The 25785-nt window shown below is 43.7% G+C and overlaps 1 protein-coding gene across 1 annotated transcript in view; it reads left to right on the top strand.

Annotated features, from left to right (window-relative positions):
- The first annotated feature begins 596 nt into the window (after window positions 1-596).
- itga9 (integrin, alpha 9) overlaps window positions 597-25785 on the top strand; it is a 388873-nt gene continuing 363684 nt past the window's right edge. Inside the window, exons 1-3 of the mRNA XM_060822924.1 lie at window positions 597-928; window positions 1359-1486; window positions 16705-16811. Coding sequence (XP_060678907.1) covers window positions 741-928; window positions 1359-1486; window positions 16705-16811 — 423 coding nt within the window. The 5' untranslated portion in view covers window positions 597-740. The remainder of the gene's footprint in view (window positions 929-1358; window positions 1487-16704; window positions 16812-25785) is intronic.

Genomic DNA, 25785 nt, shown 5'->3' on the forward strand with positions numbered 1-25785 from the left:
CTAGCTTTCGGAGCGACGCTCCTTCATCAGGTGATTGTGGAGGGCTTGATCGTAACACAGAATTTATAGCACACTGCAAATTTTTGCTACAAATTCTGTTACGATCGAGCCCTCCACAATCACCTGATGAAGGAGCGTCGCTCCGAAAGCTAGTGTGCTTCCAATAAACCTGTTGGACTATAACCTGATGTTGTGTGATTTTTAACTTTGTACACCCCAGTCCAACACCGGCATCTCCAAATCACGAGTAGGAACTGATTAGATGGATATGGGCCATAGTTGGGAACACTTGGTTGCGAAGACGATTTCAGCTATAGAATTGTTTTTTTTATTGTCAAGTGTCGCTAGAAAGATCCAGTAAAAGGTGTTCTGTGGTCAAGTTGGATCGAAGGGTCTGTTCCGTGCTATGACTGTACGATTCTAAAGAGTTAATGCCCCGAGGTCATGTAGCACATGCTGGAGAAATAGTAAATGTCTTTGAGTAGCCGGTGTGTGGCGCCTTTGCTCTCTGTTTAGATTCTCCTCGCAGCCCACTCCCAGTTAATCAGATGATCAGAGGGGAGAAACTCTGTCCTTCTTAACAGTTTGCAGGATGTGAGTTGATCTCTGATCGGGGGACCAGCCGCATTGCCAACTGACCTGATTGCTTGGTTCCTTTTCAGGGTTTATTTGCAATTCGCCGGAGGGTTTACTGCTTTTCACTTAGAGACGCCTAAAACAAGTCTTCCCCCTGGCTTCTGATGAGGTGGGGAATGGATGGGCTGCTTGCAGAGGATATGAAGTTATTGAAACTCTGTGTGGCTTTAATTTGGTTTGGTTTGGTGCATTCGTACAATATTGATTTAGACCATCCAGTCGTGTTTCGGGGGACCAGTGGCACTTTCTTTGGATATTCTGTACTGGAACATTTTCACGACAATACACGGTGGTGAGTAGGACGATAAGTGTCAGAAAAACAGCGTTTATTGCGTCTGAATCCCTCCGTTATAAGCTCCGTGCTCTCACTCTCGCTTGTAACGGTATTAAATTGGAGGAAATTGCAGCCCTTGGCAATGTGATTTCCATGCAATTTAAAGAGAAGATTTCATTCTCGGTGAGATGCTTGTCTGATAATGTCACTCTGAAGGTAAAACGTGTGCTGAACCAGTACGAGCACTGATATTGGATTAATACACCGTTTCACTGAGTTCGGCCAGATCCACGCAATGTCCAACACTTTTCCTTAAGTTACTTGAAAAAGCCAATTTACCCTGTGTGCTGGCAAGGCCAGCTGAACTCTTATATATTTTACTCGCTTCCAAAAATGCTTGTCTTAGGCAGAGTTCCTCACTCTTTCTCATGTAATATATTTTCTGCAGGGTGCTGGTAGGAGCCCCTCAGGCTAACTCTACTTACAGCTCGACTGTGCTGTCCCCGGGAGCTGTATATAAATGCCGAATTCACAGTAATCCGGAGAAGAGATGCACAGAGTTGGATCTGGGTCGAGGTTAGTCTCGTTTACATTTGTTTTTTTTGGGGGGGTGGGGGTGAACGGTGTTTTCCTTCCTGAATTCTGACCGTGCGCTTTAGAAAGAAGCTAACCTCCTGAATTATGCAACGTCCCATCACTCTAACAGCGACAGCGCACACAGACAGCGTCTGAAGCAACTTTGGTGCATATTATTGTTTCCCTCCCCGCCCCCCGCGCTGTTCTTGTTGCAAAGTTGCGACTTCTTTCTAGTGTTAGATCAAAATCACTTGTGTTCCTATAATCGCGTCTTGCCCTGTGAGGGAAGAGGTGGAGGAAAGATTGGTGGACTGAAATTTAACTTACAATGTTTTCAAGCAGCGGAAGGGACTTGGATTTTTGAGCAGAGATCTGTATCTGCTGAGACAAATTTAAATGGTTCTACCAAGGCCCTGAGTATGTGCTGCTTTTGCTTGTGTCAGTCATTGTGCAGGACCGAATCATCACTCTGAGTACCAATATGCACCTTTCTAACCTGATAACACAATCATTCCATTACCATACATCCCTGATCATTTGAAAATCCTGCAGAATTGTTACAAAGCAAAAAGTAATTCAACAAAGTTTCCTAAGCTGATTTGGATGCGCTGTTCGGTTCATTATTAAATCCACACATGGAGGAGCAAACCCTGATCCAAAATGCAGAGGTTTGCATTCTTAAAGTATGCATTTAAATTGAAGGACTCCATGAACATGAAGTCTGAATGGACGTCATGGGAGGCTGAACCTGAAACCCGATCCCTCCCACAGGAGGCTAAATGATCCAATCATCAGCCCGACATCTTTTAGTATCAAAGATGTAAGAACATAGAAAGTGTATTGTTTATTAAATACAGACCTTTATCAGAACATTTTATAGCCTGAATATGCTGACTGTCTGAAGCTTTTCAATTTTGCTTTCAATGGAAAGGTTTTGTGCTCTATCCTGCCACTCGGCAGGGCATGTGGTGTAAAGCCTGAATTAACTGTCAACACCTTGTATACATGAGACTCTGACTTTACTCTGTCATATTCACTTGGCTTAACCTCCAGTAAAAGGGGTGTCCTTACCTTTCGCAGTGTTTATGAGCATTTTGAGCTCCTGAAGGTAAGGTCTGTGTAAGGAACTGGGTGCAAGGACTCTTCTATACTGTGATGGTTCCCCCAGAATAAGGCAGGATTTACTGAGGGAATACATGGTTTATTGCTTTTAATATACTTTAATTTATTTTTCCTCGTGCATTCAAGCAAATATCACTGTAAAATATTACTGATATTACTAATGATCTATTTAATGACTGTTCTTGGAATGTGGATAACAATGGCAAAGGATCATCCCTATTTGTCAGAAAGGGATTACAAACTATCATTGTATAAGAACGCAGTGAGTTATGGATAACAAGTTCTGCCGAAGGATAGGAGTGAACCATTTTGTTTCCTATATCCATCCAGTCACTTTCACGATTATCTTCTCTGCCAATGTGCAAATGATTGAATTATGACTTTGCTCTGATGACATTCACAATGCCACCTCAGTACCATCCTAAGGTCATGGCAAGAAGGCAGATATCCTGTCACAAAGTCACCTTTTACTTACACAGACTCTGACTAGGTATTCAGAGCCAGCCCCTAAAGTGAGGAAATTCTCTGAAGCTCCTGTTTATCTTTTTTTTCTAGCAGGATGTCTGCCTCTCCTGTTTTTTTTAAAAAACCCCCACCCTACCACCTAACTACACTAGTTGTTATTTTTCCCCCCCCAGCACCTATGTTTTGTGTGTGTGTGTGTGTGTGTGTGTGTGTGTGTAGGTAGAAGACACAGAGAGACACACAAGGTACACAAAACTTTATTCAAATTTCCACCACCAGGCTGAAAGGAAACACCTAAGTGGCCTGTGACAAGCCCCTTCACAAAAGGCTGTACTATGAGATCAAACAAACAGTGAAAGGGATAGGCAGGGATTAAATCAAAATAGAGGTGAAAGGGGAAAATAATGCACTCCACTCACTGTGGTACCCACCTCTCCCTGAACAACCCTAGGGTGGTGGTGGGAGACTGTGTGCTCCTTCTCTTAATATTTTATTAAACAAATTATAAAACAGTTTACATTTACAGCTATGTGCAACAGCAATTTTGCAAGGCAGGCCCTAAACCCTACTGTTCAACCAGTTTACAAGGAAAGGAGGACCGACCTCACATCCCAGTTCCACAAAAGACAGTGACAAGGACATTTGTACATAAAAACTAACCCAGTTACATTATTGCATGTACTGATTCAGACCCAGCAAGCCCTCATCCCTCCCACCATTTTTGGCAGCCCACCCCTACCTACATTCCAGCTCTCGATCTGCCCAACACCTTTTGACCACCTCTAGGGCAGCCTGACCTGGTACCTGCCTGGGGTGACAGCAGGCAGGACAACCTACCCACCTTCCGATTTCACTAACCACCCTCAGCACCTTTCGACCACCTGTAGGGCAGCATTAAGGATGGCTAACCACCTTCTGGCTCTCAGTCTGTCCCTACACACCATTGGTCTCGCCCATCCTGATGTGCCATCCAGCCAGTGGGCTATCTTGGCACACCTGCCAGCCACCATTAGGGTAGTCTACAAGCCTTCTGGATCTCAGCCTGCCCCTACGCACCTTCTGGCCACCTCTAGGAAAGCCTGTCCCGATTACCCCTTCTCCAGATGACAGCACTCAGAACAGCCTACCCACCATCTGACTCAGGGTGACCTACCCACCCTCTGGCTTTTGGGACAGCCTACCAACCTTCAGGTTCACAGGATGGCCTACCAGGGTGACCACTTTCAGGGTGACCCATGAACCTCCCAACTCACATTTAAGGCCTGCCAGACTCAGACCCAACAAATACCATACTACAGTTAATTATCAAAAAAACAGACCTTTATGGTGCATATTCTAAATATAGTCTTCAAAATATAGTCCATTTCCAGAAATGGAGTCCTCTCCAGTTTGAGGTGCATTGTCCAAAATAGAGTCCACAGCTGAAGGGAGCAAATGCACACCCCACAGCACAGGTGTTCAGTCTCCATAAAGTCCTGGTCCAGGCTTGGAAAACCAGGCCCACAGTACAGGTGCAGTTAGTGCACAGGGGTTTAGTCCACTCTTTAAAAAGGATGCACATACAATCTTCAGGGGTCCAGTCCCTGGGCTAGGCCTCCCTACAGGAACAGCTCCTCTAGTAAAAATGTCTTCCAGAAGGGCTCAGTCCAAACACCAATAAAAAAAGTGGAGTTTTTTTGTATATGAGAAAACTGGAGTCCAAGGGCTAAGCCCTACCACAAAATTAACATTTTCCTTTTTCTCAAAAAGGAAAATGTTAATTGAGTAACACAGGCTGTAACCAGCCAGTGAAACAAACAGTCCCTAATGAGAACCAAGTTACACCTGAAACACATGTACATCAGGAGTTTAAAAAAAAATCAGTCCTCACTAAAAGGAATGCTGTTAACAGGCTAAATAATTCAGCCAGTTCAAGAATCAGGTCTCCTCCAAAAGAAAAAGCAGAAACTACCAGTAACACGGACTAACACTATCCAGCGCAGAGTCAGTCCCCTAAATGGAGAAGGCTTTGAAGCTTGTTTTTAAATTTTATTAAACAAATTAAAAACAGTTAACAAAACAGTTACATTTACAGCTGCATACATGAGACAGCAATTTTACAAGGGAGAGGAGCAGCAAAACCAGGCCCCAAACCCTACTGTTTAAACAGTTTACAGGGACATGAGGAAAAACCTCAAAATCCCAGTTTCACAAAATATAAGAAACAATGACATTGTAACATTTGTCTAATGTACAAAGTGCAGACAATACAGACCCAGCAAGCCCCATCCTCCCACCTTCCAACTACTAATGCAGCCTATCCCTACCCACCTTGTGGTTCTTTGTCCACTCCATGCCCCTTCCAGTTCTGTCCACCCTGATACCTTTCAACCACCTCTAGGACAGCCCACCCTGGTACCTGCCCAGGGTGACAGTGGTCAGGATGGTCTATCCACCTTCTGGCTTCACTAACCACCCTCAGCACCTTGTGACCTCTGGTCAGTCCATGCTAGTACCTGCCCAGGGTAACAGTGCTGAGGACAGCTACCCACCTTCTGGCTCTTGGTCTGCTCTTTTGTACCATTGGTCTCTTCCCCCATCCCATTGCACCTCTGACCAGTGGGCTCTCCTGGCACACTTTTTGGCCACCTCTAGGACAGCCTATCCCCTTCCCTGTGATGACAGGGTGTAGGGTAGCCCACAAGCCTTCTGGATCTCAACCCACCCCTATGTGCCTTCTGGCTCTGCTGCTTTGACACCTTTCAACCTCGAGGACAACTTGTCCTGATTACCCCTTCTTGGGATGAAGGTGCTCAGAACAGCCTACCCACCATCTGGCTCTTGGGGCAACTGGCATCAGGGTGGCCTACCACCTTCTGGCTCAGGGTGACAGCTTTCAGGTCAACCCATGAGCCTCTCAGCTCACAACAAGGCCTGCCAGACCCAGGGACATGCAAGCCAGTGTGGGTGATAGACCCAGGAAACACCACAATACAGTTAGTTACCAAAAAAAAAAGGTTCTTTCTGGTACCCAGTCCAAATCTATACAGTCTTCAGAATATAGAATCCATTTCAAGGAGGAGTCCACTCCAGTGGACAATGGAGCAGACTAATTCTGGCATTACACAAACTGCAGAGTCCATTGCTAAAAACAGTCTGCAACCAAGGGCAGAGTCCACTCCTAGAGGAGGCAAATGCACACCCCACAGCACAGGTGTTCAGTCTCGATGGAGTCCTAGTCCAGCCTTGGAGAGCCAGGCCCACTCCCAGGAACAGTATGTTGTACAGGTGCAGTTAACTCAGGAGTTTGGTCAACTCCTGAAGGTAAGGTATGTCCCCAAACTCTAGGATACAAGTGCTCTCCTCTCAGCACACAGGTGTTCATTCTTTAGGCCCAGTCCCAGGGCTAGGCCTAGGCCTCCCCACAGGAACAGCTCCTCTGGTAAAATGCATGTCTTCCACAAGGGCTCAGTCCAAACATGAATAAAAAGTGAAGACAAAAAACCAAAAGAAAACTAGAGTCCAAAGGCTAAGCTCCACCACAAAATTAACATACAGCCTGTTTATCTTTTTTCTAAAGTAAAGAGCCAGTGAAACAACAATCCCCTAATGAGACTGAGCAACACCTGAAAACATGTGAGGACCAATTGTTAAACTGATGCATTAAAAAGGAATGCCAGTTAGACTGGCAAAATAATTCAGCCAGTTCAGGAATGAGGTTTCTCCCTCAAAAAAAAAGCAGTAACATACTGAACGTAGCACCAGCCAGCAGAGTCAGTCCCCTAAACTGAGAAGGCTGAATCTCCTGTTTATAATATTTTAATCAAATTACAAAACAATTTTAAGTTAACATTTACAGCTGTATGCAATTTTACAAGGGAGGGGGACAGCAAAGCCAAGCCCCAAACTCTACTGTTCAACCAGTTTACAGGGAATTGAAGACAAGCCACAAATCCCAGTTTCAAATAAGACAGCAACAATGACCTTTATACACAAGATAATCCAGTTGCATAAGTGCAGACAATACTGACCCAGCAAGCCCCCATCCCTCCCACCTTCCAGCCACGCAGGCAGCCCATCCTTACACCTTCTGGTGCTTGATCCACCCCATGCCCCTTCCAGTTCCAGTTCTTGGTCCACCCTGACACCTTTCAACCTCTAGGACAGCCTGTCCCAGTACCCACATGGGGCGACAGTGGTCAGGATGGCCTACCCACCTTCACTAACCACCCTCAGCACCCTTTGACCACCTCTGGGGCAGCCTGTCCTGGTACCTGCCCAGGGTGACAGCACTGAGGATGGCTACCCACCTTCTGGCTCTGTCTGCCCCTACATACCATTCAGCTCTCAGCCCACTGGCTGGAAGCACATTGGGGTGGGTATCTTGGCACATCTTCTGGCCACCTCTAGGACAGCCCACCCCCTTCCGAGACGACAGCATACAGGGTAGCTGACAAGCCTTCTGGATCTCAGCCCGCCCTACGTACCTTCTGGCCCTTGGCTGCTCTGACACCTTTCGATCACCTCTAGGACAGCCTGTCCTGATTACCCCTTCTTGGGACAACTGGCATCAGGATGGCCTACCCACCATCTGGCTCTTGGGGTGACTCATGAGCCTCTCAGCTCACAGTAAGGCCTGCCAGACCCAGGGACACAAAACCGTGCAGATGATAGACCCAGGAAACACCACAACAGTTAATTACCAAAACAGTCCTTTCTGGTACACAAACCAAAATCTATACAGTCTTGGAAATAGAGAATCCATTTCCAGGAAGAGTCCACTCCAGAATACAATGTGCATTGTCAGAAATAGAGTCCACTCCAAACTGCAGAGTCTGTTGCTAAAAACAGAATCCACAACCAAGGGCAGAGTCCACTCCTGAAGGCAGCAATGCACACCCCACAGGTGTTCAGTCTCTGGAGTCCTGGCCCAGCCTTTGAAAACCAGGCCCACTCACAGGAACAGTACATTGTACAGGTGCAATTGACTCAGGGTTTGGTCCACTCCCAAACTCCAGGATACAACAAGTGCTCTCCTCCCAGAACACAGGTGTTCAATCTTCAGGGCTAGACCTCCCCACAGGAACAGCTCCTCTGGTAAAATGTAAGTCTTCCACAAGGGCTCAGTCCAAACACCAAAAAAAGGATGACATACAAAAAAACTAGAGTCCAAGGGCTAAGCCCTACCACAAAATTAACATTGTCCTTTTCTCAAAAAAGGAGAAAAGGGTAACAGGCTATAACTAGCCAGTGAAACAATAATCCCCTAATGAGAACTGAGTTACACCTGAAACATATTATGTGTCAGGAGTTTAACAATCAGTCCTCACTAAAAGGAATGTCAGTTAACAAACTGGCTAAATAATTCAGCCAGTTCACAAATCAAGTTTTTCCTCCCCTCCAAAAAAACATAAACCGACAGTAACATATTGACTAACACCAGCCTGCACAGAGTCAGTGCCCTAAACTGAGAAGGCTCTGAATCTCTTATTAAAAGAATTACAAAACAGTTTACAAAAAAAAATTTACAGCTGTACAAGAGACAGCAATTTTACAAGGGAGAGGAGCAGCAAAGCTAGGCCCCAAACCCTACCATTCGACCACTTTACAGAGAGATGACAAACCTCAAATCCCAGTTCCACATATGATAAGACAGTGACAACAACATTTGTACATTAAACAATACTATTACATACAGAAGTGCAGACAATACAGACCCAGCAAGCCCCCACCCCTCACCTTCCAACCACTAAGGCTGCCTGCCCCTACCCACCTTCCAGTTCAGTCCACCACGTGCCCCTTCAGTTCAGTCCACCCTGACACCTTTCAACCTCTAGGACAGCCCATCCCAGTACCCACCCAGGGTGACAGCGGTCAGGACGGCCTACCCACCTTCCAGCTTCACTAACCACCCTCAGTCTGGGAAAGCCCGCCCCAGTACCTGCCCAGGGTGACAGCACTGAGGACGGCTACCCGCCTTCTGGCTCTCGGTCTGCCCCTATGTACCATTGAGCTCTCACCCACCCCGTTGCGCCTCCGACCAGTGGGCTATCCTAGCACACCTTTCGACCACCTCTAGGGCAACAAGTCCCCTTCCCTGGGACGACAGCATGCAGGGTAGCCCACAAGCCTTCCGGATCTCAGCCCGCCCCTACACGCCTTCTGGCTCTCGGCTGCTCTGACACCTTTCGACCACCTTTAGGACAGCCCGTCCCGATTAACCCTTATCGGGATGACAGTGCTCAGAACAGCCTACCCACCATCTGGCTCTCAGGGTGACTGAGATCAGGGTGGTCTACCCACCTCTGGCTTTCAGGACAGCCTACCAACCTTCAGGTTCACAGGATGGCCTACCCACCCTCCAGCTCTCAGGGTGACAGTTTCAGGGCAACGCATGAGCCTCCCAGCTCTCAACATGGCCTGCCAGATCCAGGACACTAAACAGTGCAGGTGATAGATCCAGGAAACACCACAATACAGTTAGTTACCACACACACAAAAAAAGTCCTTTCTGGTACACAGTCCAAATCTATAATAGAGTCTTCAAGATACAGAATCCATTGCCAGGAAGAGTCCACTCCAGTATACAATGTACGTGGTCAGAAATAGGGTCCACTCCAAACTGCAGAGTCCATTACTAAAAACAGAGTCCACTACTGAAGGCAGCAAATGCACACCCCACAGCAAAGAGTTGTTTAGTCTTCATAGAGTCCTGGCCCAGCCTTGGAAAACCAGGCCCACTCACAGGAACAGTACATTGTACAGGTGCAGTTAACTCAGCAGTTTTGGGATTGGGAGAACTGGGTTGAGTAAACTAGGTAGAAGGAGAGGCAGGTGAACCTCTATCTTACCTGGGAACGGTCCTTGCAGAAGGTGGAGAGGGGAAGATCTTTTGGCAACAGTACTCCAATACTGACCCTAGTTCAGTACACACAGGCACTTGAGCAACTGATGATCCAATGTTTTGGATGACAATATCACACTATTATTTTCAAAATTGAACATTTTCTGTGCATTTTTAAACTTTGATTATCTGTATTTTGTGATATTGATGATAGTAGTTCTTTCCATCCAGTACTAAGTTCACATAATGAAGCCTATCTTCACAGATCATACTAAAAAGGGAAAATACATTTAATAAACCCAGGTCACTTATAATAAGAGTTTAATTATTGTCCAGGTATATGAAAACCTTGCTTCTCATATCTAATTTCTTAAGGGAAATCATTGGTCTTTTTCTCCATTGTGCTCTGAAGAAAATTGTGTATCATGTCAGCATGTAAATCCCAAGTCCCTGTAGCTGGTAGAAACAAATCAATTTGTATATTGTAATCTCCATCTGGGATAAAACTCTCATTGGCACTTGTGTGACCAGAATTTGGTCAAAGAATTCCAGGAAACTTTGATGCCATTTTGTCAGGTTGCAGGTTTGGATCAGTGCCAGCCAATTATATGAATGTGGACGCTAAGGCAGACATCAGCACTTTAGACCAGGATCCTGAAACTGAGGTCAAACGAGATTCCCAACCCATCCTGTATTGGCAGCAGTCAGCCATCAGTAATTTTCCCTTAATTGGATACCAGAAGACATGTTCAGCTTCCAATTAAGGACAGAGGGTGGGCTAAAAACACCTGTGACCCAACAGCAACTTTATCCAACCATTTCAAGTGGGAGGGCATCATTTCAGTTTTTGTTTCACTTGGTGCTGGTGAGCATGTTTCAAACAGTATGCAAACAATAAGCGTGTTTCGAGGGAAAATAATTTCAGAACAGTAAACTGACCCATTGAATAGTAGTTGTGATTAATTATTTGCTTAATGTTGCCAAGCAGCACAGTTAAGTAATAAAACTTTTCTTCACTGTTGGATAAGGAACACAGAGAGACAGAATTTATAGTCTCCAAGACCTGATCACCCCCAAAGTGGATGAAAATAGTAGGTGGAGATGGAGGCTGAACTCCAGAGTTGACATTAATAAGTATTGACCTTGGTTACCTCTAGAAAGGCTAGTTGTCGGCCAGGAATTGAGAATGTGCAGATGAGGAAGAGAGACAGAATAACGTATGTATCAAGTGAACAAATTAGACTTATTATTCAACATCCAAACATCCATTTTCATTTAGAATTCTTCATAACGTTGTTACATTAATGCTATTTCAGCAGCTCTCTTCCCAAGATAGTGTTTTCCAGTGTCCTATGTTTTGGAACTTCTGCTAAATTCTCCTCTGCCTACACTTGGGATCAGAGTCAGTTGCTAGGATTTGATCCAACATTTTGGAGTGCAGATCTGTGTGTTCTTCACTCAATTAGAAGTCAGCCCTTGAAGAGGTGACAAAAGTAGTGGGCAGAAGAATGTAAATAGATGTTAATTCCACGGTTAGTATTGCTGCCTCACAGCGCCCGGGACCCGAGTTTGATTCCAGCCTTGGGCGACTGTCTATGTGGAGTTTGCACATTCTCCCTGTGCCTGTGTGAGCTTCCTCCAGGTGCTCCGGTTTCCTCCCACAACCCAAAGATGTGTAGGTCAGGTGAATTGGCCATGCTAAATTGCCCATAGTGTTAGGAGCATCGTCAAGGCTAAATATAGGGTAAAGGAATGGGTCTGGATGGGTTACTCTTCGGAGGGTCGGTGTGTGGACTTGTTGGGCTGAAGGGCCTGTTGCTGTACTGTACGGAACCTAATCTAAAAACATTTTTGTATAGATTTTCAGAAATCATTTTGAGAAAGTTCTCCTTGAGACTGTTTGCTAAAGCTTGTGGAATTGGATGGAATTACCAACCTTGTTGAGAAATAAGCTGAACAGTTGGAGTAAGAGAATAGGGATAATGAACCAAAACTCTATTTGGCAACATATTTGGTGTTCTGCAAAGATTTGCGTAGGAGTCTCAACTGTTAAGTGAATGTATTTACAAAAAAGGTAATGAGGTGGAAAGCCACATATCCAAAATTGCTGATGACACAAATATCTGTATGGGCAGAATCGGACCAGAGGACATAGTTTAAAAATAAAGGGTAGGCCATTTAGAACAGAATTGAGGAGAAACTTCTTCACCCAGAGAGTGGTGGGTGTATGGAATGCTCTGTCCCAGAAAGCTGTGGAGGCCAAGTCTCTGGATACTTTCAAGAAAGAGTTGGTTGGAACTCTTAAGGATTGTGGAATCAAGGGTTATGGGGATAAAGCAGGAACAGGATACTGATTGAGGAAGATCAGCCATGATCATAATGAATGGTGGTGCTGGCTCGAAGGGCAGAATGACCTACTCCTGCACCTATTGCCTATAATTATAAACTGTGTTGATCAAAGCACAAATTTACAGAGATGTTATTACATAAGTGATTGGGCAAAACTGTATTGAATAGATCTGTAGACATTGGACCTAAAAAGGGGGGATTTTTGAAAGTGTGATAAGTTAAAGCAGTTCAGTTCCAAAGAAATTTGTAGTTGAGATCCAGGTTAATAAATAATTAAATGCCATGAGCAGATACAGAAAATAATCGATGAAAACGAATGTTTGCCTTTAAATCTAGAGGACTAGAATTTTCTAAAGATTCAATCATGGAATGTGGACATTGGCTGGCTAGCATTTATTGAGAGAAAGTGAGGACTGCAGATGCTGGAGATGAGAGTCAAAAAGATATGGTGCTTGAACAGCACAGCCATTCAAACAGCATCCTAAGAAGACAAGAGTTGATGTTTTGAGCATAAGTTCTTCATCAGGAATGTGTCTGTATTTATTGTTCATTCTTAGTTGCCATTGAGAAAGTGGTGAGCTCTCTTGAATTGCTGCAGTCCATTGTGTGTAGATAGGCCATGATGTTAATCTTTGGCTTCTGGTGATTTCAGGGTGATCTTAGAAGATTAACAATTTTATTGTTGGAAATTGACTGTTTTTGTCTACATGACTACATTTATAAAATAAATTAATTGGCTGTGAAGTGCTTGAGGATATTCCAAGGGTGTGGAATGCACTTTCTTGTTCATAAGTCTTTGAAGATAGCAGGACAAGTTGAGTTATCTGTTATAATTAAGGAAAAGGATAATAACCACTTGTTAGGCCTTAGCTAGATTATTGTGTCCATTCTAGACACCCAAAGAATGCCAAGCCTTTGGAAAAATGCAAAACAGATTTATTAGAATGGGATGATGTTTGAGGGATGTCAGATGTGTGGAGAGACTAGCATTTGTGATCGCTCTCGTCAGAGCCGGGAAGGTTAAGGAGTTATTTGATTGCGGTTTTCAAAACCATGAATGGTTTGATTGAGTAGATAAGTAGTTTAAAATCAGACTTGAGATAATTTTGATTAGGAGCCAAGGCTTGAAAAACTACCTTTTTAAGTGAGTTATCAAAATCTGGAACGTACTGCCTGAAAGAAAATTCAATAACTTTCAAAAGTGAATTGAATATTGTCATTGACAATCACACGTGAAAAAAATGATTGTCCACCTAGGAAATTCTATGTTAAAGATTATAGGTTCTTACAGTCTTTGCATGGCTGATAAACCCAATGCATCTCTGACTGCACATTTGGCAAGTGTTTCCAGGAGGTGGAATTGGTTGTTGGCTTTGATCATTGGCGTTCTTTTCTTCAGTTGCTCTCATACTTTCTCTTGCCGAAGGGTGTTCTCAAATAATGTTTCCCTCCGTACAGTAGTTTCCTCAAAATCAATTTCTTCTGAATGAGGGTCTCACACAAATTGACATCTGTGTTTAATTTCCTGACAGAAGCCTTTGAAATGTTTACCTTGTCCTATTCTTGTTTGAGTGGGTGAAGAATATTTACTTTGATAATCGGGACTCAGGCATCCTAAGCACATAGCTTGCCCAGCAGAGATGTTTGTGGATGGTCATGGCCTCCGTGCTGGTGCTATTGGCTCCTTTAAGGATGTTGATGTGACTAAAACCTGTCCTAGCTGAGGAGTTGAAGGAGGTACACTTGTAAAGAAAGCGTTTCCAAACAGTGGAGAAAGGAGAAGTATGAGAAAGTGAGGACTGCAAATGCTGGAGACCAGAGTCGAAGAGTGTGGTGCTGGAAAAGCGCAGCGGGGCAGGAGAATCGACACTTCGGGCATATGCACTTCGGGCATATGCACTTCAGAAGGGCTTATGCCCGAAATGTCGATTCTCCTGCTCCTCGGATGCTACCTGGCCTGCTGCGCTTTTCCAGCACCACACTCTTCGACTTAGGAAAGGAGAAGTATGGTAATAATTGGGTAGCAACCTCAGAGCTGGTACAAGCATAATGGGATAACCATGCTCCTTTGTGTGTTGCAAGAGGCTAATTTTATATCAAACCATTTTCTCACATAATATGGCTTTTAGCATTTTTAAATAAAAGTAACCAACACGTCTAAATATTTCATTCCTTTTTGCCATAACCCTCAAAAAATGTTGAATTTTTGATCCTTTCCTCAATCAAGTTATATGCTCCTTCCATTACCATAATGCCACTTGAGAATTTATCCCAAGCTTCTTTTCTGTTGGCCATACATTATAAAAAGACCCTATGTTGATGTTGTTGTTATGTTATGTTCTGTAGTTTTAGTTAACTTGTTAGAAATATCTGATTTTTTATCCTCTATTTTCCACTAAATTCCCATTTTGCCATATTATTAAATTGTTTAATTCATGTGTTTGGGAAACAGTTTTTTGTTTTTCCTGAACAAACACCATTTTCTTTTTTTTTAAAGATATTTTTATTAGAAATTTAATATTTTGACAGATTTACAAAAATAAACAGAACTTTCAAGCACAAACATTAATATAAAAATAGATCTTAAATATATAATCATCAAAATTCAAAGGAATGATACTAAAGAAGAAAGAAAAACAATGAAACTCAGTTAACTACTAATCTAATCCACAATTATCCAGAGTGTATAGTTGAGTCACTTACATCCTTCAAACAAGAAAAAATGTTCTCTAATACACTCATAACAGTATAATAAAAAGGAAACTATTTCCAAACAATAAGAACAAAAAAAAACATGTTTGAATGGAGATCCTCCCCCTTATTCTCAGGGGGCCTTACTTCCTTTCTAAAGGTCCACCATATCCTCTCCCAAACAGTGTCCCACCCTTGACCCGGGCGCTCCTTAATAGGATTTAGATATAATACCGAGCTAGAGTTAACAGTGAGCGCCCCACCCCCACCCCTCCCCACCCATACCTGAGTATATCTGATAGCATCAATGCCACGTACAAACACACATAACTATAAAATTACAACTCCAACAAATTACAGTTAAGTATAATAACATAAAATAGCAAGGGAAGACAACCCTGCTCCCAGAAGCAAAAGTAAAGTAGAGTAAAGTATCCATTTCTCCCCACGGAGTGTGGAAGAGGCAAGCCAACATAAATTGTCTCTTACGATTTATTTAAACGAGTCTAAAAGTTCCTTAGCCTCTTCTGGTGATCTAAAATTATACTCGGATCCTTCGTGGTTAAAGCATAACGTCGCTGGGTAGCGTAAGGTGTATTGAATATTTAAGTTCCTTAGACATTTCTTCACCTCATCAAACGCCTTCCTCCTTCGTGCCAAAGCCGGGGAGAAGTCCTGAAATAACATAATCTTGGATCCTTCATGAATCATAGCTTTAGGATCCTTTCCAAGCTTTCTGGAGGCATCCAGGAGTATCTGCCTCTCCCTATAACTCTGCAGCCGGAACAGGACCGGGCGTGGGCGCTGGTTTGGGCCAGATCCGCGTACTGCGACCCGGTAGGCCCACTCCACCCTTACCCGGTCAGTTTCAGCCCCCAGGTTTAAAAGCTGGGGCAGCCATCGCTCCAGAAATACTACTAACTGTCCCTTCTCTTCTTGTTCAGGGAGGCCCAGAAGACGGATATTCTTTCTCCGATTTCTATTATCCAGGTCATCCATGTAGATTTCAAAGGCCCGGACTCTCTGCTCCAGAGCTCGCACCTGTTCTGCAGCTGTTTGTGCTGCAGCCTCAGAGGTCGTGGCCTTTAGCTCCGCCCCCTCCACTCGGCCCTGCAATTCCTCGAGAGCCTGGCTGTACTTTTGTAGCTTTTCTTCGAATGCATTCCATCTCTGTCTGGATTCTGCGATGAAATTGACGAGTGTCGTTTCCAGCCTGGCAATCATCTCTTCAAGGCCTGTTTTTACATCAGCTGCAGCAGGAGGAGAGGAGGGTGGGGGAGGGGTCTTTGTTTTCTGAGAGCTGCGGGATCCCTTTGGTTTACTCATTATCCACTTAATATTAAACTGCTTAAATATAATAGTAAACAGCTAATTAAGGTTAGAAAATGTTTTTGGGTGGTTTGGTAAGTGTGGTGGGGGTGAGTAACTCACTTTACCCAGGTTTTGGGAAGAGCACTGTAAACTCAGACTTGCTGAGTCGCCGCCATCTTGGATCTCCAAAACACCATTTTCAATTAGTCGAGTAAATTTTAATCCATCCACTAACACCATATCTTTGTGTTAGAGACTAGCAATGTTCATATCATTGTTGAACGCTCTTAATGTCACAATCTGCATGGAAAGAATGGAGTATTCCATTTGAAGGTTAATAACTTTTGATGCTTCTGGCACGTTTATCCAAGTGTCATTTGTTTATTTCACAACGTTTTGATTATTTGTCGTTATTGGGACTAACGTGGAGTGTAATAACTGTTCTTGAATTTCTCAGGTAATCAACGAGGAAAGACTTGTGGTAAAACTTGCAGAGAGAACAGGGACAACGAGTGGATGGGCGTGAGTCTGTCTCGACAGGCTGGAGGCAATGGCAGCATCCTGGTAAGCTGATGACCTCTTAGCAACATCCCTCCCTTTGTAGACTTGTCCAGTGACCCAACTTTGTCGATCTTTTCCCATTGAAGCAGTCTGCTCAAATATGAATCTAACTGTATGAAATGGTGAGTAGCCATGCTGAGGCTAAACCTCCCCTCCCTCAGTCATGAGGATACTGGTGTTATCAGATGATGAAGACATATCCAGTTGGCAATTGAACTTGCTAGCAATTCATTCAGGCCAGCAGTAAAAGGTGCTTGATGTCCAGACTATTGAATGCCGGTGAGACTTGAGGACTGGAGACAAATAGGGAACCAATGTTACAAGCTATAGCAGGGCGATTGAGGATTGATCATCCAGCTGCAACTGATGAGGCCTCTCATCCTTGAGGATAATAACTTGTTAGGGATAAATGCAAGTAGAGTTAAGCAGCTAAAAAAGGGAGGACACTTTGCTTCAAGCGGTATGTGATTCAGGGTGCATAAGCTTATGAAACTGGATTGAGGTTGGAGAGTTAGTGAATGTATTGTGTGATCTTTCTTTTAATTATTTGTATTTCAAGGTATTTGGAATCAGATTGGTGAAAAATTAATGTCTGATAGCGTGGAGTCTCCAAAATGGTACTGCCAAGTTAAAGAACAGTCGGTGGGGATCCTTGATTTAGGAATTATTCAGAGAGAAGACAGCAATGTCAGAAATGATTCCAAAGCTCTAGACAAATAAAATTACAACAGAATAAACTACCAAATAGTAAATATAAGGGCATAAAAAAGGGCTGGTGAGATGCTGATTGCTGCATGTAAACTCTTAAATTGCACAACAGAAACTCAGCAGGTCCGGCAGAATCTGTGGAGAGAAAGGTTAACATTTCAAGTCCAGTTCAGCATTCGTTGTGTACTGCACTCCTCTGCATTTACTACATACCTCAACACTAAAACCAAAATTACTAGACTATTCACTTTGTTATACGGCTTCTCTGTTCAATGAGGTAGCTGCTTTCTGTAGATACTGAGCCACTTGAGAGGTGGTAATTTGCTATGTGCAGGTCTTTATTTTTAATAACCCTCTGCAAAGTGAGTGGGGTGTTTAAGGTAGCATCCATGGAGAGAAACGGAGTTCATGTTTCAGGACGAGAACCTTCTGAGTGATGTGGGAGAGTCTTTGCCCTGAAACATTAACTTTGTTTCTCATATCAGATGCTGCCTGGTCTGTTGAGCATTTCCAGCTATTTTTGCTCTTATTTCAGATACCCAAGATCTCTAGTATTTTGCTTTTGTATTTGATTTGTATTTACATCTTTAACTGAGAATTTTATGAATTGCTATATGTTGCATTTCTAACATTATAGGATACTTCATGATATGACAAGCCATTAGTAATTCTAACTTTTAATATTTGTGGGATTGCATACCTTAATTTCAATCTTAAAATTGGACATACTAAGCAGAGCCTGAACAGGAGCAATGAATAAAATTGCTTGGATCCAACACGAAAGAAATGACTTGTCTAGACTGGAACCTTGATTACCCGAAGGACACGGGTGGGAGCAGTTCATTCAGTTAATTGAATGCCAGATAACATCGTTTCGCCAGGCATTGGGAATCTTGCGATTTTGCTGGATAACCCGTTATTCAGATAATCACGAGCTGGCTAATCGAGGTTCATCTGTAGTTCAATATCCCAAAGCAGCTTCTAGCCAACAAAGTACTTTAGAGGTGTAGTCACTAATGCAGAAGCTAGGTGATAGCAATTAGAATCCTTTTGAAATGGATGTTAACAAAACATATTCAGCACAATCCAACAGCATTGTCATTGAGTCATGCAGCCATTCATACTGGAAAAGAAAGCCAAACCAAATTCTCTCAAGTTGTCATGCAGTTATAAAAATAAACAAATTTCAGTAAAGGTGGCTAAATATAGAAACATAGAACCATAGAAAGAAGGAACAAGGGTACGCCATTCAGCCTTGGAGCCTGCTGTGCTGTTCAATATGATTATGGCTAGTCATTCAACCCCATTTTCTGTTCCTGCGTTTCCCCCATACCCTTCATCTCTTTAGCTGTAAGAAGTACATGTAACTCTTTCTTGAAAACCTTAAATGCCTTGTCCTCATTCTGAGGTAGAGAGTTCCACAGGCCTACTGCTCCATGGGTGAAGAAATTTCTTCTCAGCTTGGTCCTAAATGGCTGATATCTTTAAACTTTGACGCCTGGTTCTGGAGTCCTCAATCATCAGGAACATCCTTCCTACATTTAATTTGTGTAGTCCTGTTAGAATTTTACATGATTTTATGAGATCCCCCAACTCAAATGAATATAATGCCTACACTCCATTCTGTTTCCACACATCAGTTCTGCTATCCTTGGAAGTTGTCTGGTAAATCTGTTGTACTCCCTCCATAGCCAGGACATCTTTGCTCAGATACAGAAGCCAAAACTGCACACAAATCTCCAGTTATGGTTTCACCAACACCATGTACAGTTGCAGTAAGACTGCACCTGCTCCTGTACTTGAATCTTTTCACCATGAAGGCTGACATATCGTTCACTTTTGTAACTGCCTGCTGCACCTGTATGCTTATTTTCAGCGACTGTTATATAAGAATATTCAGGTCTCATTGCATCTCCCTTTCCCTAATCGTTGTCATTCAGATAATCTATTTTCTGTTTTATTTTGTTGCTACCAAAGTGGATAACTTCAAATGTATCCATATAATACTTCATCCGTCATGCATTTATCCACCTACATCCTCTCCTACCAAGCTTTGTGACATCTGTAAACGCGGAGATATTACATTTAGTCCCTTACCTAAAACATTAATATATATATAGTGAGTAGCTAGGGTCCAAACATTGATCCCTGTGGTACCCATCTAATTTTCTGCTACTCAGAAAAAACCCTCGAGTCATAGAGATGTGCAGCACAGAAACAAATCCTTCAGTCCAACTCGTCCATGCCAAACAGATATCCTAACCTAATCTAGTCCCACCTGCCAGCACCTAGCCCATATTCTTCTAAACCCTTCCTATTCATATACCCATCCAGATACCTTTTTAAACACTGTAATTGTACCAAGCCTCCATCACTTCCTCTGGCAATTCATTCCATACATGCACCACCCTCTGCGTGATAAAGTTGCCCCTTATGTCCCTTTTATAGCTTTCTTCTCTCACTCTAAACCTAAGCCCTCTAGTTCTGGACTCCCCGACCCCAGGAAAAGACCTCATCTGTTTAACCTATCCATGCCCTTCATGATTTTATAAACTTCTGTAAGGTCATCCCTCATTCTCTGCTGCATGGAAAACAGCCCCAGCTTATTCAGCTTCTCCCTATAGCTCAAGCCCTCCAATCCTGGCAACATCCTTGTCAATCTTTCTGAACCCTTCCAAGTTTCACAACATTTTTCTGATAGGAAGGAGACCAGAGTTGCACGCAATATTCCAACAGTGGCCTATCCAATGTCCTTTACAGCCGCAACATGACCTCCCAACTCCTGTACTCAATGCTCTGACTAGTAAAAGAAAGCATACCAAATGGATTATTCACTATCCTATCAACCTGAGACTCTACTTTCAAGGAGCTATGAGCCTGCATTCCAAAGTCTTTGTTCAGCAATACTCTCTTGGACTTTACCATTAAGTGTATAAGTATTGTCCCGGATTTGCTTTTCCAAAATGCAGCACCTTGCATTTATCTAAATTAACCCTCCATCTGCCACTCCTCGGCCCATTTGTCTATCTGATTAAGATCCTGTTGTACTTTTCGCTACACCTCCAATTTTGGTGTCATCTTCAAACTTACTAACTGTACCTCCTACGTTCACATCCAAATCATTTATATAAATGACGAAAAGTAGGGAACCAGCACCGATCGTTGTGGCACACCACCGGTTGCAGGCCTCTAGTCTGAAAACCAAACCTCCACCGACACCCTCTGTCTTCTATCGTCAAGCCAGTTCTGTATCCAAATGGCTAGTTCTTCCTGTATTCAATGAGATCTAACCTTGCTCACCAGTCTTCCATGGGGAACCTTTTTGACGCCTTTCTGAAGGCCATATAGGTAAAGTCTACCGCTCTGCTCATATCAATCCATGTTTGTAACTTCTACTTTGTTTCCTTTCTGCCAACCAGTTCTCCATCTATGTCACTCCACTATGCCCAAACCCTTGAGTCCATTTATGTCATACTTTAAGAAGTCCTTTAAGTGCCTCTCAAAACTATTATTCAATTTGTGAGCACAGCTCTCTCCTAAAATGTGTTTCTGAAACTCTGTGAAGCATTTGTAAAGACCCAACCATACAAAATAAACTATCACATCTTCAGCCAATCTAACATTTTGTAACTGCAAAATGATGCCCCTTTTTCAGCTTTATCAGTTTGTTCTGTCAATTGAAATAATCTAGAGGCAACTGTTTTTAATCTAAGAGAAAGCTTAAAATTAATTTGTTTCAAACTTAAATGTTTGTGCATTTTTAAATTACTTCAAAGCTGGATATTAAAGTTCCCAAACATTGTGTATTTCAGTTCTGAATGTGTATTAGTTTGGTGCTGAAATGAATTTCAAGGATAGTAGACTTTATTCAATCACTGCAGTAAATACATATCTAACATGTATCACAACGTCTGATAATGACATTTGATGCCATAAAACTGGATTACTTTTGGCTGTCCGAATATTCCAACAGCCTCAGCAAGTTTCCCCCAAAGTTCACAAAGTGTAACACACTGCATTTTTCAAAGCATTCCAAAAGCTGCTTGATTCCATAAAAGTATCAAAGGACAGGAAAAACAAATTTCCCTTGAGGCAGTCCACAGTGACACAGGCATCAGTGGACATGCGTACGCAGGTATGCAATTCCATTGATAATGCAGCTCAATCCCTGATTGATGTCATGGCTAATGTTTTGGGTCTAATTCTCCAAACCATATTGATTTCTGTGCTGCCACGTAGCAGTGACCTCATGCAGAATGAATCCTTTCAATATCCTGAAATTACTTTTGCATTAATTTAAGCCTAATTTGCCAAACTCCGTTGTGTGATGCACTTGATCTGATTATGTCATCAACCATATTGGGTGTGTGTGTGAGAGAAGAAAATATTTGATTTACTTTTATATTGATCGCAGGCAACCATGGTCACTCCAATGGATCCCCTTCATTCCATTTGTTTACTGAATGCAGCCCATAATAACCAATACAGTGTGAACAAGTAATTAATTTATTGTGATTGACAGTAATGGTAATGGGAATTGGTTAGTGCAGTTTCCCTAATGTATGTGGCCTGTTTAACTGATACATATTACTAAAAGAAGGATTAGGAGGAGACTATGCATAATGTGGTGAATGTCTGAAGACAACATCCAGCTTTTTGTTGAGAAATTTCCATATCATTTGCATCACACAAGTACCAGGTGATGGCCATCCCCAACAAGAGAGAATCCAACCATCACCCCTTGACTTTATATGACATTACCTCATTGAATTTCTGACTGTCATTACCTATCACTATCTTTGCCTAGAAACTTAACTGCTGAAAATGTATTGCTGGAAAAGCGCAGCAGGTCAGGCAGCATCCAAGGAACAGGAGATTCGAAACGCAACACATTTTCAGCTCTGATCTCGAGCATCTGCAGACCTCACTTTCTCCTAGGAACTTAACTGGACCAGTGATTTAATAACTGTAGCTAAAAGATAAGGTCTGGGGTTAGGATTTTGTGGAAAGTAACTCTTTGCAATTCTGGTCATCATCCTTAAGGCACGAGTCAGGAGTGTAATAGAATTCTGTCCACTGGTCTGGATAGGTATTGCTTCAGGATCATGCACAAAACTCAACACTATCCAGGGCACGCACATTCATTCTTGCATTTTGGGCAAACCTGGCTGGACCAGCATTAATTGTTCATCCCTTTATTGCCCTGGGGAAGATGGTGGTCACAGACATACAGCAGGGAAACTGACCCTTCATTCCAACCCTTCATGCCAAACTTAATCCCCAACTAAACTAGTCCCACCTGCATGCTCCTGGCTCATATTCCTCCAAACTGTTGCTATTCATGTACTTGTTCAAATGTTTTTTAAATGTTGTAACTGTGCCTACATCCACCACTTCCTTAGGAAGTTCATTTCCTGCGTGAACCACCTGTGCAAAGTATTTGCACCCTCATGTCTTTTTTAAAAATCTCTGTTCTCTCATCTTAAAAAGTATGTTCTCTGGTCTTCTTGAAATCCCCCAGTCTAGGGAAAAAACATTTACCATTAGCCCTACCATTAACCCCCTCATGATTTTATAAACCTCTATCGGGGCACCTTGCAACCTTCTACGCTCCAGTGAAAAAGGTCACAGCCTATCCAGCCTTTCTTCATAACTCAAACCCTCCATTCCCAGCAACATCCTGGTCAACCTCTACTGAACCCTCTCTAGTTTAATAATATCCTTCTTGACCTGTTGCCATCCTACAGGTATAGGGACAACCACAAAGCTATCAGGGTGACCAGGATTCTGACCAAGTGGTATAATTCCATGTCAAAATGTTGTGAGTTGGAGGGGATCATGCGTATGGTGGTGTTCCCATGCAGCTGATGCATGTTTCTACTGAGATAGAGGTCATGGTTTTGGAAGGTGCTGTCTCAAGAGCCTTGGAGAATTTCTGCAGTGCATCTTTTAGATAGTGCACACTGCTAAGTCTGTGCATCAGCAGTGAAGAGAGTGAATGTTTGTGGATGTGATGCCAACCAAGTAGGATGTTTCATTCTGAGTGGTGCCAAGCTTCTTGTGTTGTTGGCATTGGTACTATCTAGGCAACGTGAGTGTTTTTTCACACTACTGATATTTTCATTTCAAAAATATACTTTATTCATAAAAATATTATACATAGTCACTGTACAGTAGCATATGAAGAAACAAACATTGGTGTTTGACTCTATCCAGTAAGAAAAAAATCAAAGACATTGCTTTCTTCGACACAATTTTATATTTACGTATATTTGAGACTTTGGAAGGGTCTGATAACTGAATGGGTCTCTATTTACCTTTGGCAGAAAGGCCTTAGATGGTCATTTTTTCCTACTGCTCCTTTGAGACAGCTGCCCCAGTCTTTAGTACGTCCCTCACCACGTGGTCCTGGACCTTGGAATGTGCCACTTGGTCGAGGTCAACTCCTTGCTCTGGAAGACAAACAAGCTTTGGGCAGACCAAAGAGTGTCTTTCACTGAGTTGATGGTCCTCCACGCACAGTCGATGTTGTCTCTGTCCTGGGAAACATACCGTAGAGCACAGAGACCTGTGTCATGGAGTTGCTTGGTACGAGCCTTGACAAAAACCATTTTATCTTTCTGCAGGCATCCTTTGCAAAAGTACATTCTGGTAGGATTTATGCCCGTGGACAGGCTTTGAGGAAAGTGAGAGTTACTTGCTGTAGAATTACCAATCACTGACTTGCTGTTTTGAGGTTTTATGACTTTGTACACAGCTGCAAATGTGTTGCTGGTCAAAGCACAGCAGGTTAGGCAGCATCTCAGGAATAGAGAATTCGACGTTTCGAGCATAAGCCCTTCATCAGGAATAAGAGAGAGAGCCAAGCAGGCTGAGATAAAAGGTAGGGAGGAGGGACTAGGGGGAGGGGCGATGGAGGTGGGATAGGTGGAAGGAGGTCAAGGTGAGGGTGATAGGCCGGAGTGGGGTGGGGGCGGAGAGGTCAGGAAGAGGATTGCAGGTTAGGAGGGCGGTGCTGAGTTGAGGGAACCGACTGAGACAAGGTGGGGGGAGGGGAAATGAGGAAGCTGGAGAAATCTGAATTCATACCTTGTGGTTGGAGGGTTCCCAGGCGGAAGATGAGGCGCTCCTCCTCCAGCCGTCGTGTAGTTGTGTTCTGCTGGTGGAGGAGTCCAAGGACCTGCATGTCCTCGGTGGAGTGGGAGGGGGAGTTAAAGTGTTGAGCCACGGGGTGATTGGGTTGGTTGGTTCGGGCGGCCCAGAGGTGTTCTCTGAAGCGTTCCGCAAGTAAGCGGCCTGTCTCACCAATATAGAGGAGGCCACATCGGGTGCAGCGGATGCAATAGATGATGTGTGTGGAGGTACAGGTGAACTTGTGGCGGATATGGAAGGATCCCTTGGGGCCTTGGAGGGAAGCGAGTGTGGAGGTGTGGGCGCAAGTTTTACATTTCCTGCGGTTGCAGGGGAAGGTGCCGGGGGTGGAGGTTGGGTTGGTGGGGGGTGTGGATCTGACAAGGGAGTCACGAAGGGAGTGGTCCTTGCGGAACGCTGATAGGGGAGGGGAGGGAAATATATCCTTGGTGGTGGGGTCCGTTTGGAGGTGGCGGAAATGGCGGCGGATAATACGTTGTATGCGCAGGTTGGTGGGGTGGTAGGTGAGAACCAGTGGAGTTCTGTCTTGGTGGCGGTTGGAGGAGCGGGGCTCAAGGGCGGAGGAGCGGGAAGTGGAGGAGATGCGGTGGAGGGCATCGTCGATCACGTCTGGGGGGAATCTGCGGTCCTTGAAGAAGGAGGCCATCTGGGCTGTGCGGTGTTGGAATTGGTCCTCCTGGGAGCAGATGCGGCGGAGACGAAGGAATTGGGAATATGGGATGGCGTTTTTACAGGGGGCAGGGTGGGAGGAGGTGTAGTCCAGGTAGCTGTGGGAGTCAGTCGGTTTATAATAGATGTCTGTGTTGAGTCGGTCGCCCGAGATAGAAATGGAAAGGTCTAGGAAGGGGAGGGAGGAGTCTGAGACAGTCCAGGTGAATTTCAGGTCGGGATGGAAGGTGTTAGTAAAGTTGATGAACTGTTCAACCTCCTCGTGGGAGCACGAGGCAGCGCCGATACAGTCATCGATGTAGCGGAGGAAAAGGTGGGGGGTGGTGCCAGTGTAGTTGCGGAAGATGGACTGTTCCACATATCCTACGAAGAGGCAGGCATAGCTGGGGCCCATGCGGGTGCCCATGGCAACTCCTTTAGTTTGGAGGAAGTGGGAGGATTGAAAAGA

Source organism: Hemiscyllium ocellatum, chromosome 4 (genome assembly GCF_020745735.1).
Source record: "Hemiscyllium ocellatum isolate sHemOce1 chromosome 4, sHemOce1.pat.X.cur, whole genome shotgun sequence".
Taxonomy (NCBI): Eukaryota; Metazoa; Chordata; class Chondrichthyes; order Orectolobiformes; family Hemiscylliidae; genus Hemiscyllium; species Hemiscyllium ocellatum.